The 25,730-nt window shown below is 39.0% G+C and overlaps 1 protein-coding gene across 1 annotated transcript in view; it reads left to right on the forward strand.

The window, feature by feature from the left end:
- The window catches only part of Prkd1 (protein kinase D1), a gene marked incomplete at its 5' end in the record, with an annotated part of 352,974 nt that overhangs the window by 315,140 nt on the left and 12,104 nt on the right, over positions 1 to 25,730 (forward strand). The window contains 3 exons of the mRNA XM_055608587.1: positions 9,071 to 9,232; positions 9,788 to 9,886; positions 10,715 to 10,982. Of these exons, the coding sequence (XP_055464562.1) occupies positions 9,071 to 9,232; positions 9,788 to 9,886; positions 10,715 to 10,982 (529 nt within the window). The remainder of the gene's footprint in view (positions 1 to 9,070; positions 9,233 to 9,787; positions 9,887 to 10,714; positions 10,983 to 25,730) is intronic.

Below are 25,730 nucleotides of genomic sequence, written 5' to 3' on the forward strand. Positions count from 1 at the left end.
TTAGGGATAAGGGCCTTGGTATCAAGTGTGGGGCCATGGTCTTTCTTTTGATTATTGAGAAAAAGGAAGCAATGAATGTCACTTAAATAAACATTTGTAGCTTGACCCATTCCATTATCCATATCCATCAACTGTGATAACTGGGCAAAAGAGGAAGAATGAAGGTCTGTGTCATTCACAGCAGGTCTTCTTTTATTCCAAACATAAAAACAAGCACCAGGTTATAAATGACTTCTTACATGCCCCATTCAAGATAAATACCCTGGACTTTCTCAACACTTTTTCATGGAGGCATCTGCCTTGCCAGACTTGGACTTAGCTTATATACATAAGATGATCCAGTATAGAAAAGAATGGTTCCCTTATCCCTGGGCATTGTGGAGGTACTGCCGAAAGGCAGCATGAGGAAAGTCATTCATTTTCTTGGCTTCAGTTCTCACCAGCAGCCTCACTATACAGATCCAAGCACTTATAATGTCACAGGAAAGTTTACGTGCTTCTACGGTATTTAGCAACTACAAGAGTGTAGTCCTGAGGAATCTGCAGACCTTTCATGGTGATATTCATCAGAACAAAAATGCAAGCTCATTTGCAGGAGAGGCCTGTGCTCTGCCACTTCAGTCTCAGGCTGTTCTTTACTCTGAGGAGATATTAGTGTTTCTCATGTGGGATAAACAACATTGAGAAATAGGCTTCTCCAAACCCAATCATTTTTCCCCCTTAGGCAATGTTTTACAAAAGGGCCACACTCCTCCTGATATAGGGGGCCAATCTGGGATTTCCCGCTGCATGTTTTCCTTTTACCTCTACTCCTGATTTGGCTTACCAGTTCTTCCAAAAATTCCTGGTCCTTTTTGTGTAGCCTTGTGGATGAAAACAAACATTCAGAAAGATCCAGGCATACCAAACATACGATGGGTAGGGGCCTACCAAAAGAATGTAGTTCTGGCTAGCAGCTACATCAAGTAGGATCACCTACAGTTACAGGACAAAAGTGACTTCATCCAAAGCAGAATACACTTGTCTTCTGAAGCTAATGTCATCAAGGGCAAATTATTAGTGATGGGATCCAGTTTAAAAATTCCATGTAACTCTCTGATAATTTTGCTGATTTATAGTATTCTGAGAAACTAGTAAGAAAACTGAATAGTGTTATTCTAGGGATTCAAATTAGTTATAAGTCAATCAGGTGGTGTATGGAGTTCTTTATGCCAGTTCTAGTTTTCAAGGTTTGACCTAGTTCATTTACAAATACATAAGCAATAAGAAATATTTTTGCAGATGTGTATACACTCCCTCATTTTCAGAAAAAAAAAAAAAGTTTGGAGAAACGTTCTCCTTACTAAGCATACCACAGTCCTCCTTACTTCAGAAATATGAGATCCTTGCCATAGATAGATAGATAGATAGATAGATAGATAGATAGATAGATAGATAGATAGAGATATATAACTTCTTCCTCACCCTGTCCCCATTCCTCCATTTTAGAATAGTAATATATAATCATCATTGTGTGTTAGAAGTATCTACTTTTAAAAACTATATACTGGGTTGCAATTGAAAGATCACAGAAGAGACCTTGAACTTTTAAATAGTGTTGAAACTAAAAGACTCTGGGAGTTTTGGTGTTGGGCTGAATGTATCTTGCAGCATGATATGGGTATGAGCCTATAGAGACCAAGGAGTGGAATGTGGTGGTTTAGATGAGAGTATCCATGAGCTCTGTCATTAGAGCACTCATCGTCCTCTATTAGTAACATTTTTGAGAGGATTCAGGGGTGTGGCCCTGCTGGAGGAAATGTATCACTGAGCAATAGGCTTTGAGAGTTTAAAGACACTTGCGGTTTCAGTTTCCTCTCCCTACTTCCTGTTTGTCATTTGAGATGTGAGCACTCAGCTACTGCTCCTGGCATCTTGTCTGCCTGCTGCCATGCTTCTCTGCTGTGATGGTGATGGTCTCATGTAACCGAAAGCGTAAACCTAAAATAAGCCCTTCTTTCTGTAAGTTATATGAGTAATATGCTGTGTTTATCATAGCAATATAAAAGCAACTGAGACCGTAAAATAGGATGGTTAGCTTATGTTACTTGAGTTAGCCTAAACTAACATATGAGTCCTTAGAAGAAAAGGGTCCGCTGTAGCGGGAAGCAGAGGAGAGCACAAAGTCTTGCTGGGAGTTTTGGAACGTGGACTAAAGCATGTAATATGTGAGGGAGGATGAGTACTAAGGAGCTGTCACTCAGGAGCTCAGGGCTCTCCTGGCCTACAGCCAGTAAGGGTGGGTGCTGTCACCTCTCCAGCCCTAACTCAACATCCAGATGAACTAGGAGGCAGATCCACTCTCAGGGTCTCTGAGAGACCCTGAAAAAACACATTCCCAACAACTTAATTTCTGCCCTGGAAAACCATATCAGAGAAAACAGGAGCTCATCAGACTTCTGACCCACAGAACTGAGGTCAGAGTTTGTGTTGCTTTTAGTACATGCCATTAATAAGTAGAATGATGGAGAGATGGCAAAGAAGGGCAAAATTATGGCATCTGTTATTGACCTGATGCAGCCTCTAGTCAGGTCAAAGGGAGTCTGCTACCAGATTTTACACAGGGAGAAACAGAAACAACTCTGAGTCTTAACTCATGGACTTCAGGAGGCAGCAAGTGAGAAGAGCAGAAATCCAAATTCACGGGGACTGCCTTCAAATAACCTACTCCAGAAATGGTGCTCCAGGCACTGAGGCTGCAGGTGTAGCCATGCCTGTTCTGAGTTAAAGCAGAAACCCCACCAAAGGAAGGGAGTTGAAACTGGCTTCTAAAGGGAACAAGCACCACCATCACTGTGCCAACAGCCTCTTTCAGATTTTGTTTTTAATCATTTTGTCTTCAGGGAAATAATGAAATTATGAATAATGTAAGAGAAGAATGGCCATGATGGGAGGGAGTCCCATGGATGAAATTTCTCATCTTCAGCTGCTGCTGCCTTGCTGATCTCTTTCTGATCACTGCTGCTTTTTGACTAGTGTGAAATGAGAACTACTCATGGAAAAAACACAAAGAACAAGTACACACTATGTAGATGAGAGGAAAGCCATAGGTTTGTGCCTAAGAAAGAAGATGGAATTGTTTCAAACAGGTGTCAAAGCTGCCATATTTTTGAGGTCTGACCACAAGAAAGAGAATGATATATCTTTGTCATATCCTTTTTATTAATAAAATCATTTGGAACACATATTGGCAGTATCATTTCTGGTATTTGTCTTCATATAATTGCTATTTGTTACTTAAAAAATCATTAGTTAAAATAATAGTATTTCATCATGTGAATTCTGAGGTGACTTACCAATGATTCAATGAACTTAAAATGAAACTTCATAAACTGTATGTTTTCTACAGAGAAGTAATCATTATATATCATTTGATGCCAATATATCATCACCAATTATTAAAGATATATTAGCATATCTAAAATAAAGTCATTTAATTATAAGATTATTACCTAAATAATAAAAACATCAGGTAATACAGAGGTTCATTTTTCAATAACATTTAATGAACCTGTGCTGAATATCTATTGTATCCCAGACACCAGGCAGAGAGCTCAGTTGATTAGTTATGGACACTAAGAAGACTGCTGTCTTATTGTTAGAGAAATGAAGTCAAAAGCAATGTAATATAAATATTGTGAAAATAGATTGTCCTAAAGATTCAGGAAAATAGAGAGGAATACAATTTTCATCAGCAGTCAACAAAAAACTTTTCAACAACTGAGTTTTCACCAAACCAATTGCCTTATTCAGGCTAATGGAATAATTGGTATATGAGCAGAGGAAAGAGCAAGTATGGCTTGATAAGAAAACATTTTTAGTCTCTGCAGGACCCCCTGGACTCAAATTTTTTAGCTTTTTTGGTTTCTTTGTGGGGCTCCTCCCCCTCCTTGTCTTTCTATTCCCCCTCTTCTTCCATGAGACTCTCTGCCTCTAACCAAAGTTTGGCTGTGAGTCTCAGCATTGACTTTGATTCCCAGTTGGGTGGAGCCTTTCAGAAGACCTTCTATGTAGGCTCTCATCCTGTTTCCTCTCTTCTGCTGCTCCTGGTGTCTGTCCTGTTTACCATTCTGAGTGAGATTTAAGCATCCTGCTTAGGGTTCTCCTTGTTGTTTAGTTTCTTTAGGTCTGTATATTTTAGTATGGTCATACTATATTATACAATTAATATCGACTTATAACTAAGTACACACCATGTGTGTCTTCCTGTTTCTGGGTTACCTCACACAGGCCTGCTCGTTGATCACTTGCCTCTGGCTATGCAGCCTTGCTAGGCCACAGAGGAAGAGGATCTAGGTAGTCCTGATGAGACTTGAAAAACTATGGGTAGATAGCAAAGGAGGAGAATGCCCCCTTTCATTGGACTAGGCAAAGGAGATAGGGAGGAAGATAGAGGGAAGGTGGAGCTGAGGGAGGGGCTACAATTGGGATATACAATGAATAAATTGTAAAAATAAATAATGCAAAAATAAGAAAATTATCTATAGGCTTGTCTATAGCCTAGTCTTACAAATGCATTTTCTTAATTTGAGTTTTTTTCCTCTTTTTCTCTAAAAGAAATATTTTAGTGTGTAAACAAAGAATGGTAGCTATGTGGAAGAAGAGCAAATAATAGAAAAATTTTGAGCTGAATATGAAGACAACTAGGTATTTATAAGTTTCCTCTGCCTTACTGAAGGGAAGTTCATTTTCCTGAAGCTACTGGTGACTGGGTTGTAAACCAGAGTACCTTGGGAAGATCATAGTATCTTTCTTTTAATGGTTACCTTGAAGACAAACAATCCCAAGAATCTACTAGAAGGCTGCAGCAGCTGAGTAAGGAAAGACATGAGCGTAATAATGAGGGCAAAGGCAAGGGATCCACTTGAGCAAAGAAGGAGTAGGTCCTTCAATTGTTAGTATATTGTTCAGAGAGAGGAACAATTCTTTTTTTTTTTTTTTTTTAGAATGAATCTCAGGTCTCAGATCTCATGGATTCACTGGGCACCAAAAGAAGACAGATTTGGGTGGAAAGACACTGGTTCATTGCTGGATGCTTTTCATTAAATATATGTACCAAAGACAGATGGGTAAAGTTTCCAGAAATCAATAGAACTTCCAATCACTCTGGATACTATTTTTAACAAGCATTTCATGTTTTTCCCTACAAGATGGCTTTTCCATATCTATCGAGTCATTATAAGCCATTTCCTTTTCATAAAGCATTGGGTGATTATGACTTCTAGGGCCTCTAAACAGAGCAGAATTCTAAGAGACTGTAATTAGAAAATGGACAGAATGCAGTGCTTTTCTCAATACTGAGAAGGGGTGGGATCATACCTTTAGCAATGACATCACAGGTTCCTGTGTACTTCTTTGAAGTGGGTTGTTTCTCCCTCAGTTCATCATGCTATTTTTAATTCTGATTCTGAATTCATTGTGTTTTAGTTTTTCCTGTTGCAGCATGAGTTGCATCATACAGAATACTGATGAAACAATAGTCAGATCCCTCACATAAAAGCTGCTTCACTCCTAAAATGTTAAATGCTATGTTGAATCTATTTTTTTTAATTCTCTTCTTTTTGCCCCTTGTATATTTGAGTAGAATGGTGTAGAAGAAAGAAGAAATATGACAGTGATAGCTTATCACAACTTAATCTCAGGAATGAATTCTCCAGTTATGAAATAAAGCAACTCCATTAGCATTAAAGAGTAATGATGCTGGCGTACTATGAAGGCAAATGCATATATAACTTAGCACATACATGGAAACTAAAAAGTGCAGTTTAATTCATTTCAATTGGTTCAGTTCAATTAATAAAATGCCTTGCTTGTAGGAACAAGTTGTTGTTTTTCATTGCTTACGTTAATCTTTCTAGGAGCCTTGGGTCAAAGAGATATTGTCTCGATCTCTGAATGATATTTCCTCCCAGCTATTGAAAATCCCTTATGTTCACTCCATAGCTATGTCATCAGTCTGCAGTGTGTGAAAGTTCACTTTTTTTCCTATGCTTGACCAAATGTTTCATTTCCTGAAAATTAAGTTACGGAAATCCAACAAACAGATGGCCAGAGTCCTGTAGAATCTTGCTCTGCTGTGAAATGTATGCTCTGAATTCCTGGGGTGAACTTCAGAAATTAGCAAGAATTCTTGTAGGCTACTGTGCTACGGTTGCCGTTGTAATGTTCATTCATTTTTCAAAGTCAGTTATCTGGAATATCAGAAAGAAGGTGTTCCAGGACTATTCATATTTTATATTTTAAAATATGCTAATCAAGTCACATGGACTTGATTGAAATGTATCTAGGTAATATCATGTGCTACATAATTAAAAAGTACATGTGTGCCATTGATTACACAAGGAGAGATAGACTGATTTTTCCCTATTTATAGTTTTTAAATATCATGTTCTCCAAGGCTAAAGAAATTTCAAAGAATATAATATAGGAGTTTGGGTAATTAACACAGTCCTGCTCCTGTATATAATTTACTCTTGTCAGATATAAAAGATTTTATCATTTGGCTAAGTGGGACCATAATAAAACCAATCCATGAGGAAGTATGACTTGGTCTCAACAGTAAATTATAAACTTATCTATGAAAAATAACTGGACATGGTAACTCAACACCTATAATCCTAGCACTATGGAAATTGAGGCAGGAGGATTGTCATGAATGCAAAGCCAGTTGAGGCTATATGCTCAATTCTAAGCCAAGATAGGACATAAGACTAACCTCAAACAAAGTTATTATCCATTGGTTAGAACAAAGTTTTTACTTTGAGGAAAAATTTTCAGCTCTCACTCAGTGTATTCTTCGGGACACCTATAAAGCAGTAGACTGTTGTAAAAAAAAAAAAAAAAGCCAAGGACAGTAAACACATGAGTTTACATTTCTAAAATATCTTTTCCAGGTGAGGATTATGGCTTTTACTTGGATATTCTCTTGAATATGCTGCTTTTTCTGAAATCTTTATATTTATCTATATATAATATCCTATATTGGGTGTTGGTCTGGTGGTATGTATTCAAATGCTGATTTCAGTGCTTTGAGATCTGGATACTGCCCTGCCATGGGCATTTTTTATTAATGTTGAAATATCTCCTGTACCCAAGCGATGAGAAGGAATTGCTGAGTAAAATGCCTACACAAGGGGAAGGCAGGAGGAGGTAGGGGAGGCTAAGGTGTAGGGCTTTCGGGGCAGAAGGATCTTGGGGAGATGGAGAGAAAAATGAGAAGACAAGGAGTAAGGAAGAGAGAAAATCCATTAGTGTGGGGGAAGCACGTGCCGGCATGGTTGGAGGAAACTGCCCAGATGAAAAATAAGTAATTACTTATGAAATTATGGGTAGGAGGTAGCCTGGGATGGGGTTGGAAAAAAAAAAGGTTAAGTTAGAGGGTTAATATTTGCCCTGGTGCAGGTGAAACAAGGCTATTCTAAAATCTGTGTCTCTTATTCGTTGTGGGGGTTAGATAATACCACCATAATAATTATAGGGCTAAAAATAGACACTGTTAGCCCAATACCTTTTCTTTTCTACTACAGTCATGTGTAGGGAAATAGCAAAAATCTCTTAGTCCTTTCTGTAAAGATACTTTTTAGTGGACATTTGTAGAGTCCTTCTGAGTTTGCAATGAATACGCCACAAAATAGATGGCAAAAAAAAAAAAAAAAAAAAAAAATCCTAGTAATGTATTCCATACTTTTGGTCTAAGACATTTTGGGAATGTTTCCAGTTTTGGTAAAATGTACTAAGCCCAACCCTATTTATGGGTTTGCTAAACTCATGGTTTGGTGTAGGGAACAGGAGAAAAGAATCTATCGATGAAGGGTTCTTTAAGCCACCAAGAACTCATGTAGTTTTAGAAACATAGGTCGAGATGCTTGAGGATTGGCATGTATATTCAGATCATTTAGATAGCAGAATGTATTTTTATTGGTCTTTGCATTGTACTTGTTCATCGCCCAGACACAAGGCTTTGGTATTTATGGAAACCAGTCTTCTCAGAACACTGCAGGTATGCACAGTTAGATAAAATAGAGAAAAGAAACTAGTCAATCATATGCTCAGAAAGGACGGTGCACCGAGCAGCTTTCCCATGGAGACTCCAAACTTGAGCAGAGCCATCCTGTGAGCCTGGCCTTTGCTGGAACTTTTTTCTTCCTGTGGGTGGTGTGATTTTCAATTTTTGTTCATGATGTTTTATGTTGATATTGTTATTGTTTCTCATCGAAATACAGGTAAAACATGTCCTACTTTATGATGTTAGGATTTGTTGTTTTGTAGAAAAAAAATAACTAATGATAAAATTGACTATAGACTTTTGTTGACCGAGAACACTAAAATTTAAACATCAAAGACTGGAATAATATAATGCTCAGAGCAATAGTATGTGACAGCATATCATAGCAAGTACGATGTAGCCTCCGTGGCTAGCCATTACTCTGTTGTATAAATATTTATTGAATGGCTGAGAACCATGAAGGACCCCTGCATAGTGTGGCGTCCTGACCAGCCAGAGGCTGGCGATAATGTGCCACCTTGTCCACACTGATCTTCACTCTGTGTGACAGCTTCTGCCTCCCACAACAGCCTGGGAAGCAGGGAAACCATCGGATTCTGGCTGAGATGCTCTTCCAGTCATGTGTGCTCCATGTATGAATTCTTCTCTTCTGCAATAAATGTAAAGTGTGTAGAGATGCCCTAGTATGCTTTTTTAAGACAATATGCTTAATATTGGAGATGATCCTAAGAAATTATACATATCTCAATATGGTATTCTAATTAAAACCTAATTAGCAATTCACTGTGCTAGAACTTAGATATTTTTTTCAGTGTAGAAATAACTTCACTATGCATAGAAAATAAAGATATATTTTTTGGAAACATTAGAATTTCAAAAATATAAGACAGCACATGTGGAATTTGGAGGTGTTAAGAATCTTAAGTGTGGGTTTCTCCAAGCTTCAACAGTTTCATGTAATCAGCGAGCTTGCCAAACAGTATCAAAAAACTCATTTTCTTCAAGTGCTTTATTTATCTTTAATAGAACCTTCATCACCCTGGTGTTGTAAATTTGGAGTGTATGTTTGAGACGCCTGAAAGAGTGTTTGTTGTTATGGAAAAACTCCATGGAGACATGCTGGAGATGATCTTGTCAAGTGAAAAGGGCAGGTTGCCAGAACACATAACGAAGTTTTTAATTACTCAGGTAAGAAATCAATTAGAGACAGAAAAAAAATAGTGTTCAATATCAGATGTTAGCACTGTTTAACTACAGCTCTCTAGCCTTGTTGTTTGGTCTCTGTTTCCTTTCTATACTAGAAAGGATGGCAAGGGCACCATATATCTTCTTACTTTATGTCATTCAGAGTCCAGCATACAAAATTAGTAGCATATAAACCAACGCAAGCATTAAAGCTATTCTTGATATTATATTAGTACTGTGGCTTAGATGTGGTTCAATGCAGATGTTTAAGACAGTGCTTCTGTGCAGTGTGGTGAGTTCCTTTGTCTACACTTGTGTTTGTTGCTATTTAATAGCATGGAAGAGTATGCTACTTCTTCTATGGACTTTATCACCCTGCTGTGTGAACTCCAGTGTCTGGAACGTAAAGAACCTTGAATGCTCATTCTGCAGTCTCGCTAGGCCTTTAAACTTTATGTTGCAGTTGATTTCATTGGTATCTTGAAATTAGCTATATATCTTGAATTGAATTAGTAATATCATAAAATGAAGTTATCTCGATACTTTTCTTCTTTATAGATACTAGTGGCTTTGCGGCATCTTCATTTTAAAAACATTGTTCACTGTGACCTCAAGCCAGAAAATGTGTTGCTGGCCTCAGCCGATCCTTTCCCTCAGGCAAGTACAAAGCCACCCTCAGCAGAAAGCCAGCTTGATAGCTTCACTGTCTCTGTGCAAACTCCTCCCAACTCTCTCTTTTTCCCCTTAAAGCCTGAATTTGTTTGACATCTTCCCTGAGAATTTTCATTTCCCTTGTTGCCTTATGTTCCTGGATGGCACTGTATCACTTCCTTCTCATGAAGCTTCTTTGATGGTACTCATCTGTGCCTCCTTAGTCTGGTCTTGGGCTTCTTCAAAGCAGGTGAACCCAGCCCGGTGTTCAAAGCATGACCTCTACACTGAGGATGCCTTAGAATCTCAGGGAAGCTGCCTGCTCTCTGAGGGTGGGGACAAGGGAAATCTTCCCTTTCCTACATACAGGCCTAGGAAGGAACTGGACCTCTTTCTAGGGACCCTAAGTCTACAGTACTTGGACAGGGTGGCTTTGCTGCATTCACTCCTGCAGGTCCCATCTGCTGCCCCAGTTAGAGATAATTTTGATAGTTACTGTGGCTTCCATGAGTCATTCTTTGCCTAATCCCCTGGAATTAGGTCATCATTACCAGTTTGCATGTTTTCCTACCTACTGACAAATACTCTAAACTGATCATATTTATCTTTTGATATTTGGGATAGGAAGGAAAACGTTACAAGAAACTTTAATGAATGAAAGCCAGTTTTGTCTTGTGACATAAACTACTTTCCTCAAAACTAGAAAGTAGAAAGTAACATTTGCTTTACCAGGAGTAATTATTGTTTGCATAAGGTATTTCTGAGTACCTCTGGCAGAGCTGAGCTAATGCAAACTCAAATTCATGGTTTCAGCAAATTTCTTATCGTCAACAGGTAAAACTTTGTGATTTTGGTTTTGCTCGGATCATCGGGGAGAAGTCTTTCCGGAGGTCAGTGGTGGGTACCCCAGCCTACCTGGCGCCTGAAGTTCTGAGGAACAAGGGCTATAATCGTTCCCTAGACATGTGGTCTGTTGGGGTCATCATCTATGTGAGCCTGAGTGGCACCTTTCCTTTCAATGAAGATGAAGACATCCACGACCAGATCCAGAATGCAGCCTTCATGTATCCACCCAATCCTTGGAAGGAAATCTCTAATGAAGGTAATTCCTTCCCTTCAAAAGTGGCATTGACTTCAATATTCAATGCAGTGCTTTTCATTGAATGTTAATTATTAATATGGAAAATGTTCATTGAACTCACTAGAGTAGAAGCAAAAATTGTTTAAAGTAGATTGAGATGTAACAAAAATCCAAATCCAAAATGCCGTTAGATGAAATGTATGTTTAGAAGTAAAGAAATGGGGAAGTTTATGAAAAAAGTAGGTGGCACAGCCAAGGAGAATGGTCCACACTGGCCGTACCTGCATTGCTGGGATGTCAGTGAGCCCTCACTGGGGTTTCCAATGATGCTCTTAAAATCTCACCAACACAAGCTTATGACATTTTCATTATCATACCATATCCATTAATATTCTAAGTGCTTTCTCCCCTGCCTTTGTGTGGCAGTAGAGAATAAATATTCTATTTGGCCACTTCCTAGAAATGTCAGGCTTTGCTTTTGTTCAGTATGAAAACATGCTTTTTTTGTGATGAATCCTTTGGGATAGGACGCATTGGCAGTCTTTCATTATTTAAACTTATATTCTTATTAAACAATACTTTTCTCCTCCTAATGGAATATACACAGATTAAATGGCAGGGGCTGGTGAGCCATAGGAAATGATTAGTTCAGTGTTTTAAAAGTATTTATTTGGTGAATATATTTTGGAGTTCATTTAATTTTTATAAAAATCTGGTAACATTGATTTTGTTTTTAAACAAAATTATGAAAACTAAAGATAAAGAAGTGATACCAAGTGCCCAAATCATTAAGCTTCTCAGTGGCAGGGCCAGAACTCACAGGTAGTCTGAGCATGCTTGGTTGGCCACTCACCAGGTTTCTGGCAGTTTCTGGTTGATATGTTGTTCAAAAACCACGGTAAGTGTTCAGACTTCCACCGTAGAAAGAAGATGGTACATTCACAGATATCCGTCCTATCAATACCTGTTAATACATGTGTTAGTGCAGACATGGGGAGAGTGTATGCAAACTGCGGAAGGTAGATGAACCCTTAGATACCGATGACAGTAAATGGCAATGGGCATCCGCATGATTAGAGCTAAGTGGTTAGCACTAGCAACAACCTCTAACATCTTTTGGTTTCTTGTAAATTGTAGCTAGATGGGTGTTTCTTAAAGGAATCTGGACTACCTGCAAAAGAGCTATGATATATGCCAAATGAACAATTAAGATTTTAGGAATGGGAAAAAGCAAGCAAATGTTCCAGTGCCAGTGCCCAAAACGTTGCCAATTTAGACAAGGCTAGCCCTCGCCTTCATATCGATAATGCAGTAAAATAACTCAGCATTGCCAATTTAGACAAGATGTGAAGCCCTCACCTTCACATCTCTAATGCAGTAAAATAACTCAATGCTATTGCCAGATGCAAATGAAAAAAAAAAAAGTGCCTATAACCAGTCAGAACTTCCCTGTTCTTATCAAAGGAAACAGAAGACAAATACATAAGTTTCAGTGGCTTTAAAAACAGTAGTTAGGAAATCAAAATTTATACCCACAATACAGTTCAGAATTGAATGTAAAAATGTGTTTCAAAAACTTGAAAAGTAGCTGGGAAAATGAGTTATACATTTGGAAAGATGGCCATTTATTTTCTTGAAGTTTCAGCTAAATTTAAGATCACACTCTCTCAGATATATACTCAAGAGTGGTATAGCTGGGTCTTGAAGTAGCACTATTCCCAGTTTTCTGAGAAAGCACCAGATTGATTTCCAAAGTGGTTGTACAAGTTTAAAATCCCACCAGCAATGGAGGAGGGTTCCCCTTTCTCCACAACCTCTCCAGCATGTGGTGTTACTTGAGGTTTTGATGTTAGCCATTCTGATGTGTGTAAGGTGAAATCTCAGGGTCATTTTGATTTGCATTTCCCTGATGACTAAGGACATTGAACATTTCTTTAACTATTTCTCTGCCATTCAATATTCCTCTGTTGAAAATTCTCTGTTTAGCTCTGTACCCCATTTTTTTAAATTGGGTTATTTAGTTTGTTGGTATTTAATTTCTTGAGTTCTTTATATGTTTTGGATATAAACCCCTCTGTTGGTTGTAGGGTTGGTGAGGATATTAAATCTGGGACTTTCACTAATAACAGAATTATCTGTTTTAGTAACAAAACTACAGCAAGCAAATAAGATAATTTATTAAATTCCATTTAGGAAATGTAAAAAGTAAACCTTAGATTCAGCTGGTTCCTATAATCCACATGCTGGGTTTTCCCTCTCTCAAAGCTGCTTTTTTTTATGACAACTTTCCTCTCAGGCTGTCCTTCATGTGGTGCAAATTTTGCCCCTGCTATGTCCACACTTGCCTATTCCTGACTGTTGTATGTGATCTCAAAATGGAAGTTAGCATATTTGTAGACACAGTCTCTGAACGGAATACCAGTTCTCTGCTCACACCCCATTATATCCTTGGAGCAATTACACGGTTGTACCCAGAGCCTCGCTTTTATTAGCCTTGTGGACAAAGATGACTAAGATAGAGAGGAAACAACTGCAGAAAAGGGAGAAAAAGAGATGCTAAGCTAAAACCAAACACAAAGGCATTAACAGATGTCAGAGAACACAGGTTTTTTGTGATGTGTGTGTTAAAGTGGAAAATGAGAAACTTTAAGGAAATAGCATAACACATGTTAACAAACTGAAATAAAGACATAGTAGTAGCTCACACTTAACCAGAATCTGCCATAGAGCCACACACTCAACATGCTTACCATGTATTAATGCGTGTATCAGCGCTTTACCTTGAAGTGGAGACTACTATTGATTCTAATTTAAAGAACAGAGTTAAGTAACCTGTGTGAATGTTGGCAGTTCCAAATCCTAACAGCTACCCCAGGCTAGGTGCTCCTACCACGTTAATTCCAGCCTCTTGATGATCCTATCGATAGATTATCTACCCTATTGTGTTTCTTTTTACTGTGTTTTCACTATTTCACCATAGAAGAAACATAACTTGTGATGATCTCTGAAGTCCCTGGAAGTAGAGTGACAGTATAATGAAGAACTGGGTTGACAGTGCTGTGAAGTAAGTGGTAACTCCAGCCAAGTCACTTACTTACTTAAGTCTTAGTTTTCTAACCAGAATGCAGTGATCCACATTGCTGCATGGAGTGTTGTTGAGTACTAAAGGAGATTGTACTAGAAATTTGGTGGTTGACAGAACTGTATTAGTTTTCATAACTTATCATATTGTATTTTCAGTTCTCTATCCAGACTGTTTTTATCCTCTGTCTGTCCTAGCACCAATCTATGTGTCCATCTATCACATATGCATATTTGTTTAACTGTACTTGTATGTGGCAGCACCCTTTACTGTATTCATTTGGCCATAGCTAAAGTGAAATAGCAATATGAAGTTAAATATAACTGAGCCTGGGGCGATGTCTCAGTGGATAAAGCCCTTGTCATGCAGCTGTGGGAACTGGAGTTCTGTTTGGTGCCTGTCAGGAGTTCCAGAACTCTGAAGGCAGAAATAGGATCTGGCCCCTAGACTAGCTGCATTAGTGAGTTCTTGGCCCGACTGAGAGACTCCGAGTCCAGGAATAAGGAGGAGAGTAACTGTGGGAGACTCCTGACCTCAACCTCGGGTCCCACATGGCTGCTCAGACATGTGTGCTCACATATATGAACAGACTTGCACACACCGCACACAGATACATTAAAAAGCTATGTGGCTTATGTGTATGTGTATCATGTGCAAAGGAGGCTCAGCCGCTGTACAGAGGAGACGGTCTCCAGGCAGGAAGAAGTTCATCACAGGAGCTCATTCTGACATGTACTATGTGTGCTCTGTGTTTCTTTTTATCTCTCTTCCTAGCTGGACTGTCATTGTCGTGACCGATGTATCCATCATTGCAAAGGGAAAAATCAAATGAAGAAAAGTTACAAAACTCTTCTGTTGTTCCTAGGATCTGTTTAAAACTACGTATTTTCTGTTAGATATTTACTATGTCATGTTTTGTGTTCAAAATATCATATTTTAATCTATATCAACTTGCAAAGAGTATGAATAGAAAAAAAAAAGAAATACTGGTATGTTTTGTCAAAGGGATAAAATATAAAGTCCAGGACAACACAAAAAGATATGCAGAGAAGTGAAACTGATAGATGGGACACCATTTTAAGCAGTTCAGGAAATGTGGAGAAAAAGAATCACCATTACCATAATGCTTAAGTTATCCTTGCCATGGGCATCAGTATAGAGAGGTGGGTTTGTGGGCAGTGCGTTATTACCTAGAGTTTATCAACTAACGATAAGTGTATATAAATTGTTCACACATTGCTATTCATTCATGACTATAGATAGTCATGCCTGAATTAAACTAAGCATGCCTGAATTATAACGCAAAAGAGTGTGAATAATGGAACTTCTTTGTCACCGAGGATAGGTGAAAAGAGGTACATCAGGCCCAGCTGGAGAGACCCTATGAAATTCTGCCTGTGTATAGTGGTGTACATGTGTGGGTCATTTGACATGCATTTTAGGCAAAGATAAAAAGTTTCAGATAGGGCCAGTGAGACTGCTCCTGGCCAAAGACACTTACCACCACACCTAAAAACAAGAATAAGTACCCAAATGGCAAAGAGATGCCCTCAGATCTTCATATATTCTTTGTGGCACCTGCCCAGCACACACATGCATGCATGTACACACACACACACACACACACACACACACACACACACAGTTACATACATACTTACACACTAAATAAATGTCATAAAAGAGATATCAGAATTAATGTTCTGTCTAATGGAAATGCTTAGTATACCTGGGTATGTTAGTATTTGCCTCTTCCATAATTTGTGCCAAGCTTGTTCTAAATTACAAAATTGGCCAGTATAAGTAATTTAATATGTAAATTAATTGGGAGAAAAACAGTGTCAAGAAAGCTGAAATGATATGAGCCTTTTGTTGGGAATGCATTTTTTTCTTTTTAAATTTACTTATTTATTTATTTATTTATTTATCTATTTATTTATGTATTTATTTATTTATTCATTCATTCATTCATTAATTCACTTTCCATCCCAGTCATAGACCCTTCCATTTTCTCCTCTAAGTCTCATTCACCACCCTTCTTCCTCCTTCCTTCTCCCCTATTCTTCAGATAATGGAAGCTCCTCACTTACCTGCCCACACAGCTGGTGAAATCACATCAGTAATGAGCTCATCCTCTTCCCCTGTGTCCTAGAAAGACAGCCCTGACAGAGGGGAATATGAGAAAGGCAGCAGAGTTCATGTCAGAGACAAACCCACTACCCTTACTAGGGAACCCACATGAAGGCTGAGCTGCCCACCTGCTACATCTGTATAAGGTTTAGGATAGTCTCTGCATGCTCTTTCATGGTTGGTGCTTCAGTCTCTGCAAGCCCCTTGGGGCCCCCTGGTTAATTGTCTGTTAGTCTTGTAGAGCTCCTGACATCTCCAGGTCCTTCTCTTCTAACTCCCACTGTTCCACAAGACTCCCTACATTTTGCCTAATGTTTGGTGTGAGTCTCAGCATCTGTTTCGATCTGGGTGGAGCCTCTGAGAGGACAGCTATGCTAATTTCCTGTCTGTGTGCATAGCAGAGTATCATTAATAGTGTCAGAGGCTGGCTCTCTCCCACGGGGGTGCATCTCAGGTTGGGGCAGGCGTTGGCTGGACATTCCCTCAATCTCTGCTCTATCTTTATCCCTGCACATCTTGTAGGCTGGTTAAACTTTCAGTTGAAGTTTTTGTGGATGAGTCAGTGATCCTCTCCTTCTCTTAGGAGACCTGTCTAGTTAGAAGGTGTCGTCTTCAGTCTCCATGAACCCTGCTACCAGGAGTCTCAGCTAGAGTCACACAAATATCCTCCAAGAAGCCCACCCTGTCTCAGGTATCCAGTTTGTCAGAGAGATGCCCACAATGATCATAGCAGCATTGTTCACAAAAAGCCAGAATCTAAAAAAACCTAGATTTCCCTCAAACAAAGAATGGGTAAAGAAACTGTGACACATTTTCACAGCACAATACTACTCAGCTATTAAAAACAAAGACATCATGAAATTTTCTGGAAAACGGATGGAACTAGAAAAGATCATCCTGAGTGAGGTAACCCAGAACCAGAAAGCCACACATGGCATGGACTCACTAATAAGCAATTTTAGCCATAAAGTATAGGATACACATACTACAATTCACACACCCAAAGAAGATAAGTAACAAGAAGGACCTTAGGGAGGATGCTTGGATATCACTCAAAAGGGGAAATAGAGTAGGCAATGGAAGTGGCTGGAGAGAGGGAGCAACATAGGAGAGGAAGCTCAGAGAGAAATGAGGATGGAGACCAGACCTGGAGAGAGCTGGAGTAGGAGCACAGAGGGCGTACAGAGAGAAGAGAGACCATGGTTGTATGTATTTTTTAATTAAATTTTTATTTTATTTTTTAATTGAATTTTTATTATCTTTTTATATTAATTAGTTTATTTACTTTGTATCCCAGATGTGGCCCCTGTACTCATTCCTCCCAATTCCCTCCTCCCTCATCTTCTTCCTGTCTCTCTCTAAGTCCATGATGGGGGAGGTCCTCCTCCCCTTCCATCTGATCCTAATTTATCAGGTCTCTTCAGTACTGGATACAATGTCCACCTCTGTGGCCTAACAAGGCTGCTCCTCCCTGAGGGCGGTGTCAAAGAGCCAGCTATTGAGTTCATGTTGGAGACAGTCCCTGTTCCCCTAAATAGGGAACCCACTTGAATACTGAGCTGCAGTACATCTGGGCAGGGGTTCTAGGTTACATCTATTCATGGTCCTTGGTTGGAGAAACAGTCTCAGAAAAGACCACTGGGCCCAGATATATTTGGTACTTGTGGAGCTCCTGTCCTCTCCAGGTCATACTAACTCCCCCTTCTTTCATATGATTCCCTGCACTCTGCCCAAGGTTTGGTTATGAGTCATAGCATCTGTTTTGATACACTGCTAGGTAGAGCCTTTCAGGGGCCCTCTGCGGTAGGCTCCTGTCCTGTTAATTGTTTTCTCCTATGTCCAGTGCATATCCCATTTGTCTTTCTAACTGAGGATTGATCATCTTACCCCATGTCCTTTTTGTTGTTTATCTTCTTTAGGTGTACAGATTTTAGTATGTTTATCCTATCTTATATGTCTACTATCCACTTATAAGTGACAATATACCATGTGTGTCTCTCTGCTTCTGGGTTACCTCACTCAGGATGATCTTTTCTAGCTCCCACCATTTGCCTGCAAATTTCATGATTTCCTTGTTTTTAATTGTTGAGTAGTATTCCATCGTGTAAATGTACCACAATTTCTGTATCCATTCCTCAGCTGAGGGACATCTGGGTTGTTTCCAGGTTCTGGCTATTACAAATAAAGCTGCTACAAACATGGTTAAACAAATATCCTTATTGTGTACTTGAGCATCTTTTGGATATATGCCTAGGAGTGATATAGCTGGATCTTGAGGTAGCACTATTCCTAATTGTCTGAGAAAGAACCAGATTGATTTCCAAAGTGCTTATACAAGTTTACATTCCCACCAGCAATGGAGGAGGGTCTCCTTTCTCCACAACTTCTCCAGCATGTGTTGTCACTTGAGTTTTTTATCTTAGCCATTCTGATGTGTGTAATGTGAAATCTCAGGGTCGTTTTGATTTGCATCTCTCTGATGACTAAGGACATTGATCATTTCTTTAAGTGTTTCTCTGCCATTCTATATCCTTTACAGAGATTTCTCTGTTTAGCTCCATACTCCATATTTTAATTTGATTACTTGATTTGTTGCTTTTTAGCTTCTTTAGTTCTTTATATAGTCTGGATATCAGCCCTCTGTCAGATATAGGGTTGTTGAAGATCCTTTCCCAGGCTGTAGGCTGTCGTTTTGTTCTGGCAACAGTATCTTTTGCTTTACAGAAGCTTTTCAGTTACTTGAGGTCCCATTTATTTATTGATTGTTGCTCTTAGAGCCTGTGCAGTTGGTGTTCTGTTCAGGAAGTTTTCTCCTGTACCAATGAGTTCTAGGTTCTTCCCCACTTTTTCTTCTAACCAATTTAGTGTGTCTAGTTTTATGTTGATGTGTTTGATTCACTTGGACTTTAGTTTTGTGCAGGGTGATAAATATGGATCTATTCTCATTTTTCTGCATGTAAACATCCACTTGGACCAGCACCATTTGCTGAAGATGCTGTCTTTTTTCCATTGAATGATTTTGCCTTCTTTGTCAAAATGCAAGTATTCATAGGTGTGTGGGTTTATTTCTGGTTCTTCTGTTCGGTTCCTTTGATCCACCATTCTGTATCTATGTAATACCATGCAGTTTTTATTACTATTGCTCTGTAGTACAGCTTGAGATCAGGGAGGAGATGCCTCCAGATGATCTGCTGTTATTCAGATTGTTTTGGAAATTCTGGGTATTTTGTTTCTCCATATGAAGTTGAGAATTTTTCTCTCAAAGTCTGTAAAGAATTGTGTTGTTATTTTGATGGGAATTGCATTGAATCTGTAGATTGCTTTTGGCAGAATGGCCATTTTCACTATGTTGATCCTATCGATCTATGAGCGTGGGAGATCTTTCCATCTTCTGATATCTTCTTCAATTTCTTTCTTCAGAGACTTGAAGTTTTTTTCAAACAGGTCTTTCACTTGCTTGGTTAGAGTCATCCCAAGGTACTTTATGTTATTAGTGGCTATTGTAAAGGGTGTTGTTTCCCTAATTTCTTTCTCAGCCCTTATGTCTTTGGTATACAGGAGGGCTTCTAATTTTTTTTTTCATTTTTAGTTTTCATATTAATCACAGTTTATTCACTTTGTATCCCATCTGTAGCCCCCACCCTCATTCCCTACCAATCCCACTCTCCCTCCCTCATCTCCTCTCATGCTCCTCCCCAAGTCCACTGATAGGGGAGGTCCTCCTCCACTCCTCCCCTTCCATCTGACCCTCGCTTATCTGGTATCAACCAAACTGGCTGTGTTGTTCTCCTCTGTAGCTTGGCAAGGCTGCTCCCCCATCCAGGGGAGGTGGTCAAAGAGTCCCTGTCCCTCTTACTAGAGAACCCATTTGGACACTGAGATGCCATGGGCTACATCTGAGCAGGAGTTCTAGGTTATCTCCATGAATGGTTCTTGGTTGGAGTATCAGTCTCAGAAAAGACCCCTCTGCCCAGGGTTTTTGGTTCTGTTGCTCTCCTTGTGGTTGTATTTCTTAAGACAAGGTTGTCCTATGTATCTCTCAATGGTTTAATATTCACTGTCCACCCTTGTTTCAAACTCTCTCAATTCTTCTGCATAGGTCTCCTGATTTGTGCAGTTGTTGCCACCAAATTAAGATGATTCATCACTTTTAATGGAGCAGATAACATTTATAAAATAGGTTGTTCTCAAAATATCTGTGGTAAAGGATTAGGTCCACTTGTATTTATAGGCATGTAGAATAGCACTTTACAAAATATAAAAACAACAGTATAAAGCAGCTAAAACAGTTTCTGAAGACAATCTGCTCTGGTGATGTTATCTCCTAGTGGACTACACTTTAAAAACACAGGCTTATAGTCAGGGAATCATGAATACAATCAACGTTTTGGAGGACAGAAAGATGGCTCAGCACTTACAAGCACTGGTGGACCATACAGAAAGCCTGGGTTCCATTCCTAAAATCCCATGTGGTAGCTCATTATGGTCTACAGCTCAGCTTCTGGAGATTCTGATGCACTCTGCTGGCCTCTGGACACCAGGCACAAACATGATGCTCAAACATATATGTTGGCAAAATACTAATACACATAAGATAATGAATATATAAAGTTTAAAAATATGTAGCAATGCTTTCATTATTTAGAAGTTTATAGGAAATCAGTAGAAAAGTAGGTTAAATAGGTGTTGTTCTAAGTAGTGAGAAGAGAGGAGTTAATTTTGATCTTTAACTTTCCTTAGAGACCTTAATCTTTTCATAGGTGTAAGTGATAACTTCTAAATAATCAAAAACAAAAATAAACAAGCAAAATTTTATGAAACAAAAAAGGGGTCAAGAAATAAATTGTGGGTTGTTTTCTTGTTGTTTTTTTTTTTGTTTTGTTTTTAGTTTGGTAAAAATATAATTTTGCCACAAACGATCTAAAAGTTGTTCAGTATTTTAAATAAACTACATATAGTGTTTGAATATAAATATTATTCGCCACCGAGCTCTTCCATTTCCTTCTCTGTAACACCTGTCATGACACTGTGACATGAATCAAAGTAGGCCATGTCCACACAAAGGAGAATTTCCATGTGTGAATGTCAATGAAATTCTGTTTTCCCTTATCCCTTCATTTGCTCAGAGTCATAGCACAGGTCATTTACTTCCTTTACACGTATGACTTGATTTTACAGCTTTTGCCAGAGTTATTCGTAAAAGGAGAAAAGTGGTACAGATAAGCAAATACTGAGGGTTGAAGGCTGATGAAGTGAGACAAAATTTGCTTCAGTGTCAGTTGCCTCATTAAGTGAATAAGGACATCCCTGCAGTGATGAATTTGAAAGCATTTGTTAGAGTAACAGTGCACTGCTATCATCAAATTGACGTGGTCAATTAGAGATGTGCATTTCATTTGAGCAAAGTTAGTAATTGGCAGTGAAGAAATTAATTTTTTTTCTTTCTGAGTTTTGATATTCCCTTTATGCCATTAGTGAGGTGAAAAGGCAGTAATCAACACAGAAGCAGCCTGGGAAATTGTCTCCTAAGGAGCCCCTGACCCCTGCAGACAGAAGATCGTTTTCTGTGTTCGCAGGTGAAGTCTGAAGGAGTCCCTGCACCCAGGCCACCGCAGGGTTGCTGCTCAGAGCTCCAGTCACATGACTAGCTGGTATTATCAAGAATTCTGATCAGACAGAAAGGCTTCACACACCACATATATAAATATGAAAAGGAAAATGGAAACACCCTCGGACTGATCTCAAGCCTTTTCCTTAGGGCAGCATTAATTAATTATCAAATTGTGATGATTTGGTGACAACAGGTTTCTTCCATTTGTGAGCCCTAACAGCATCAACCATAATATTTATGCCTTTTTCGTCACTGATAAGCATGGCTCTAATTTATCCTCTGAGTTGAGCTCAACTCTCAGCTGTATCTTGTAGATTATATAATACCTCAAAGTAGCTGTGAGATACCAGTAAATGTATCCAAACATTCACATTTTATTTTAAAGTAGTTTTTGCCATTCAACGTGATAAGTTCAAATAAAATTGGCTGCAAGTGTGTTTTCCCCCAAAATTGAAAAATACAGCCAGTACAATTACAAAGAAAAGCTAAATAAAAGCCACACACCATCACCACATGGGATGTTTTCAAAACCCAGCAGTGTTCCAGAATGCTAAACACTTTATAAGTAGTGCTTTGCCATGGAATGGAACCAGCTGTAGGTCCTCCTTTCACAACGTATTGTTCAAAACAAAAAGGAAACTCACTGAATGTAAGCTTTGGTTAGAAAGACCCAGAAATCTAATGGTATGAGAAACAAAAGGAAGACAATTGTCATATTAATAATTAAACTATGTTATAACAGTTTATGAGGCTTGCAGATCCAGCAAGCCTGCTGAATATTAATGACTAGATTGATTCGTCAACATATTAACACCACTGTCAGCCATAACAGCACACAGGAGAGGTGTTAGGCCTAGTCAGAGAATGCTTCAGAATGCTGCCTGGGTGCCAGGAATGCAATCACAGTTGATAAAGTGAAGTGAGTTATGTGGGTCAGAACCTCAATGGGGGGTCGGGGTTAACATTTTAAATTGATCTCAAATTAAAATTTTGTAACTATGTTTAAGTTTTAGAAGAGTCTTTCATTGTATTTATTAAAGAGGGATTTGACAATTATGAGCCTGTGGTATATGATGATTTGAAAAATGTCCACCAGTAGAGTGAGGGTTTTTTTTTTTTTTCTTTTTTTAGACCCAACAGACATTGTAGCACATTTATGCAATGGAATACTACTCAGCAATTAAAAACAAGGAAATAGTGAAATTTTTAAGAAAAGATCATCCTGAGTGAGGTGACCCAGAAGTAGAAAAATACACGTGGTATATACTCACTTGTAAGTGGCTATTAGACATATAATATAAGATAAACATCAGTAGTCCTAAAGAAGCTAAACAACAAGGAGAACGTAGGGAAGATTTTTTTTTTCTACTCTCCTTGTGGAGCTCCTGTCTCCTCTAGATCTTTCTATTTCCCTCCTCTTTCATGAGATTCCCTGCACTCTGCTCAAAGTTTGGCTGTTAGTCTCAGTCTCTGCTTTGATACCCTGCAGGGTCCCTCTGTGGTAGGCTCCTGTGCTCTTCCCTGTTTTCTCCCTCTTCTGATGTCCATCCCTTTTGCCTTTCTGAATGAGGATTGTTCATCTTACCCATGGTCCTCCTTCTTGATTAGCTTCTTTAGGTGTACAGATTTTAGTATGATTGTCCTATATTATATGTCTAATATCCACTTATAAGAGAGTATATATCATGTGTGTCTCTCTGCTTCTGGGATACCTCACTCAGGATGATCTTTTCTAGTTCCCACCATTTACCTGCAAATTTCATGATTTCCTTGTTTTTAATTGCTGAGCAGTATTCCATTCTGTAAACATACCACAATTTCTGTATCCATTCCTTAACTGAGGGGCATCTGAGTTGTTTCCAGCTTCTTGCTATTACAAATAAAGTTGTTACAAACATGGTTGAGCAAATGCCCTTGCTGTACAATTGAGCATCCTTTGGATATATGCTTAGGAGTGGTATAGTTGGATCTTGAGGTAGCGCTATTCCTAATTGTCTGAGAAAGCACCAGATTGATTTCCAAAGTGGTTGTACAAGTTACATTCTCACCAGCAATGGAGAAGGGTTCCCCTTTCTCCACATCTTCTCCAGCATGTGTTGGCACTTGAGTTTTTTATCTTAGCCATTCTGATGGGTATAACTTGAAATCTCAGGGTGGTTTTGATTTGTATTTCCCTAATAGCTAAGAGTGTTGAGAATTTCTTTCTTTAAGTGTTTCTCTGCTATTCTATATTCCTCTATTGTGAATTCTCTGTTTAGCTCTGTATCCCATTCTTTAGTTGGATTACTTGATTTGTTGCTGTTTAATTTCTTTAGTTCTTTATATATTCTGGATATTAGCCCTCTGTGGTCTAGGGAAGATTCTTCATTCTCATTCAGAAGGGCAAAGAGGATAGACATTGGAAGCAGAAGAAGACAGGGAACAGGACAGGAGCCACCACAGGGGCCCCCGGAAAGACTCTACCCAGCAGAGTATTAAAGCAGATGCTGAGACTCATAGCCAAACTTTGGGCAGAGTGCAGGGAATCTAATGAAAGAAGGGGGAGATAGTAAGACTGGGAGGGGATAGGAGCTCCGCAAAGAGCAACAGAGTCTCCAAAATCTGGACCCCAGTTGGTCCTGCACAGACTGATGAATCAACCAAGGACCATGCGTAGAGAGAACCTAGAGCCCTGCTCAGATGTAGCCCATGGCTAGTTCAGTCTCCATGGGTGGCCTTGTAAGGGGAACAGGGGCTATCTATGGCATGAACTCGGTTGCCTGCCCTTTGATGACTTTCCCCTGGAGAGGTGGCCTTACTAGGATACAGACAAAGAGGATCCAGACAGTACTGATGAGACCTGATAGGCTAGGGTCAGATAGTATGGGAGGAGGACTTCCCCTATTAGTAGACTAGGGGAATAATATTTTTAAAAATAAAAAATAAAATAAGAGAAAATATGTAGGATTAGAAGGACCCAAATAATTTATAGAGACTAATTCAATGAGCAGAAGCACCTCTGTGTCTCAGCTGGTGGAACAATTCTAATCCAAATGGAGGCTCATTAGTGATCTTCATGTGTACCCCACTCTCTCTTCTCCTGGTGACTCTCATCCAAGAACAATCTTCTTCGCTTATGGTACTTTTAAACAGACTCTCAAAACAGATCTAACTTGGTATTCTGTAACTGTTATTAAGTTTGTGTTACCAGCACAGTGCACACTCCTGTAATCTCAGAACTTAGGAATCATGGACTGGATGTTGAAAGCCAACCTGGGCTCCAAAGTAAAACCATACAATAGTGATGTTGCTGCTGGTGGTGATTGATGGTAGTGTGCAGCCAGTACTGCCTTCATTTTAAACATATTCACTATCCACATAGTTGATTTGGGGACAATGAGTAGAATCATAATGAGTAACTGGGCTTTAAGGGTTTAACTCATTGATGTTGCCAATATCTCATATTTCCCAGTTCTGCAATTAGAAATTAGGGGGAAGAGGACTGAAAAAAAGAAATTAGGGGGTAGAGGACTGAAGGATCCAAATAGAGGACTTAGTTTCATTTGGCTGAAATGTTTTCTTACCAGGATCACCCATTGCTCTAAACTGTAACGCTTTAAGGAATTATTTATGTAATCTGACTTGGTTACTCTTGCTATCAGCATTTTCTGCTAGAAGTTAGCCTGAAAGCCACACTGAGTCTTGATCCTAAAATACTGAGGAGGTATGCTTCAGAATAATATATTCTTAATGTTTTTCCTTATATTATTCTCCACCTATTCTATGGCCCACGGGGACCATAGTAACCCAGCTATTAACCAATTTCAATGTTCTTGTACCTTTAAACCTTTGCAACACAAAGTCTGTTCTAAAAGCCAACAATCCCAGCATTGGCAGGGATCCATGGACAGATACATACCTCCTGCAAAGCGGTTTAGCGGCCAAGTTCAAACCCTGAGCATAATAG

This window comes from Psammomys obesus, unplaced genomic scaffold (genome assembly GCF_907164565.1).
Source record: "Psammomys obesus unplaced genomic scaffold, mPsaObe1.curated_primary_1811, whole genome shotgun sequence".
Classification (NCBI taxonomy): Eukaryota; Metazoa; Chordata; class Mammalia; order Rodentia; family Muridae; genus Psammomys; species Psammomys obesus.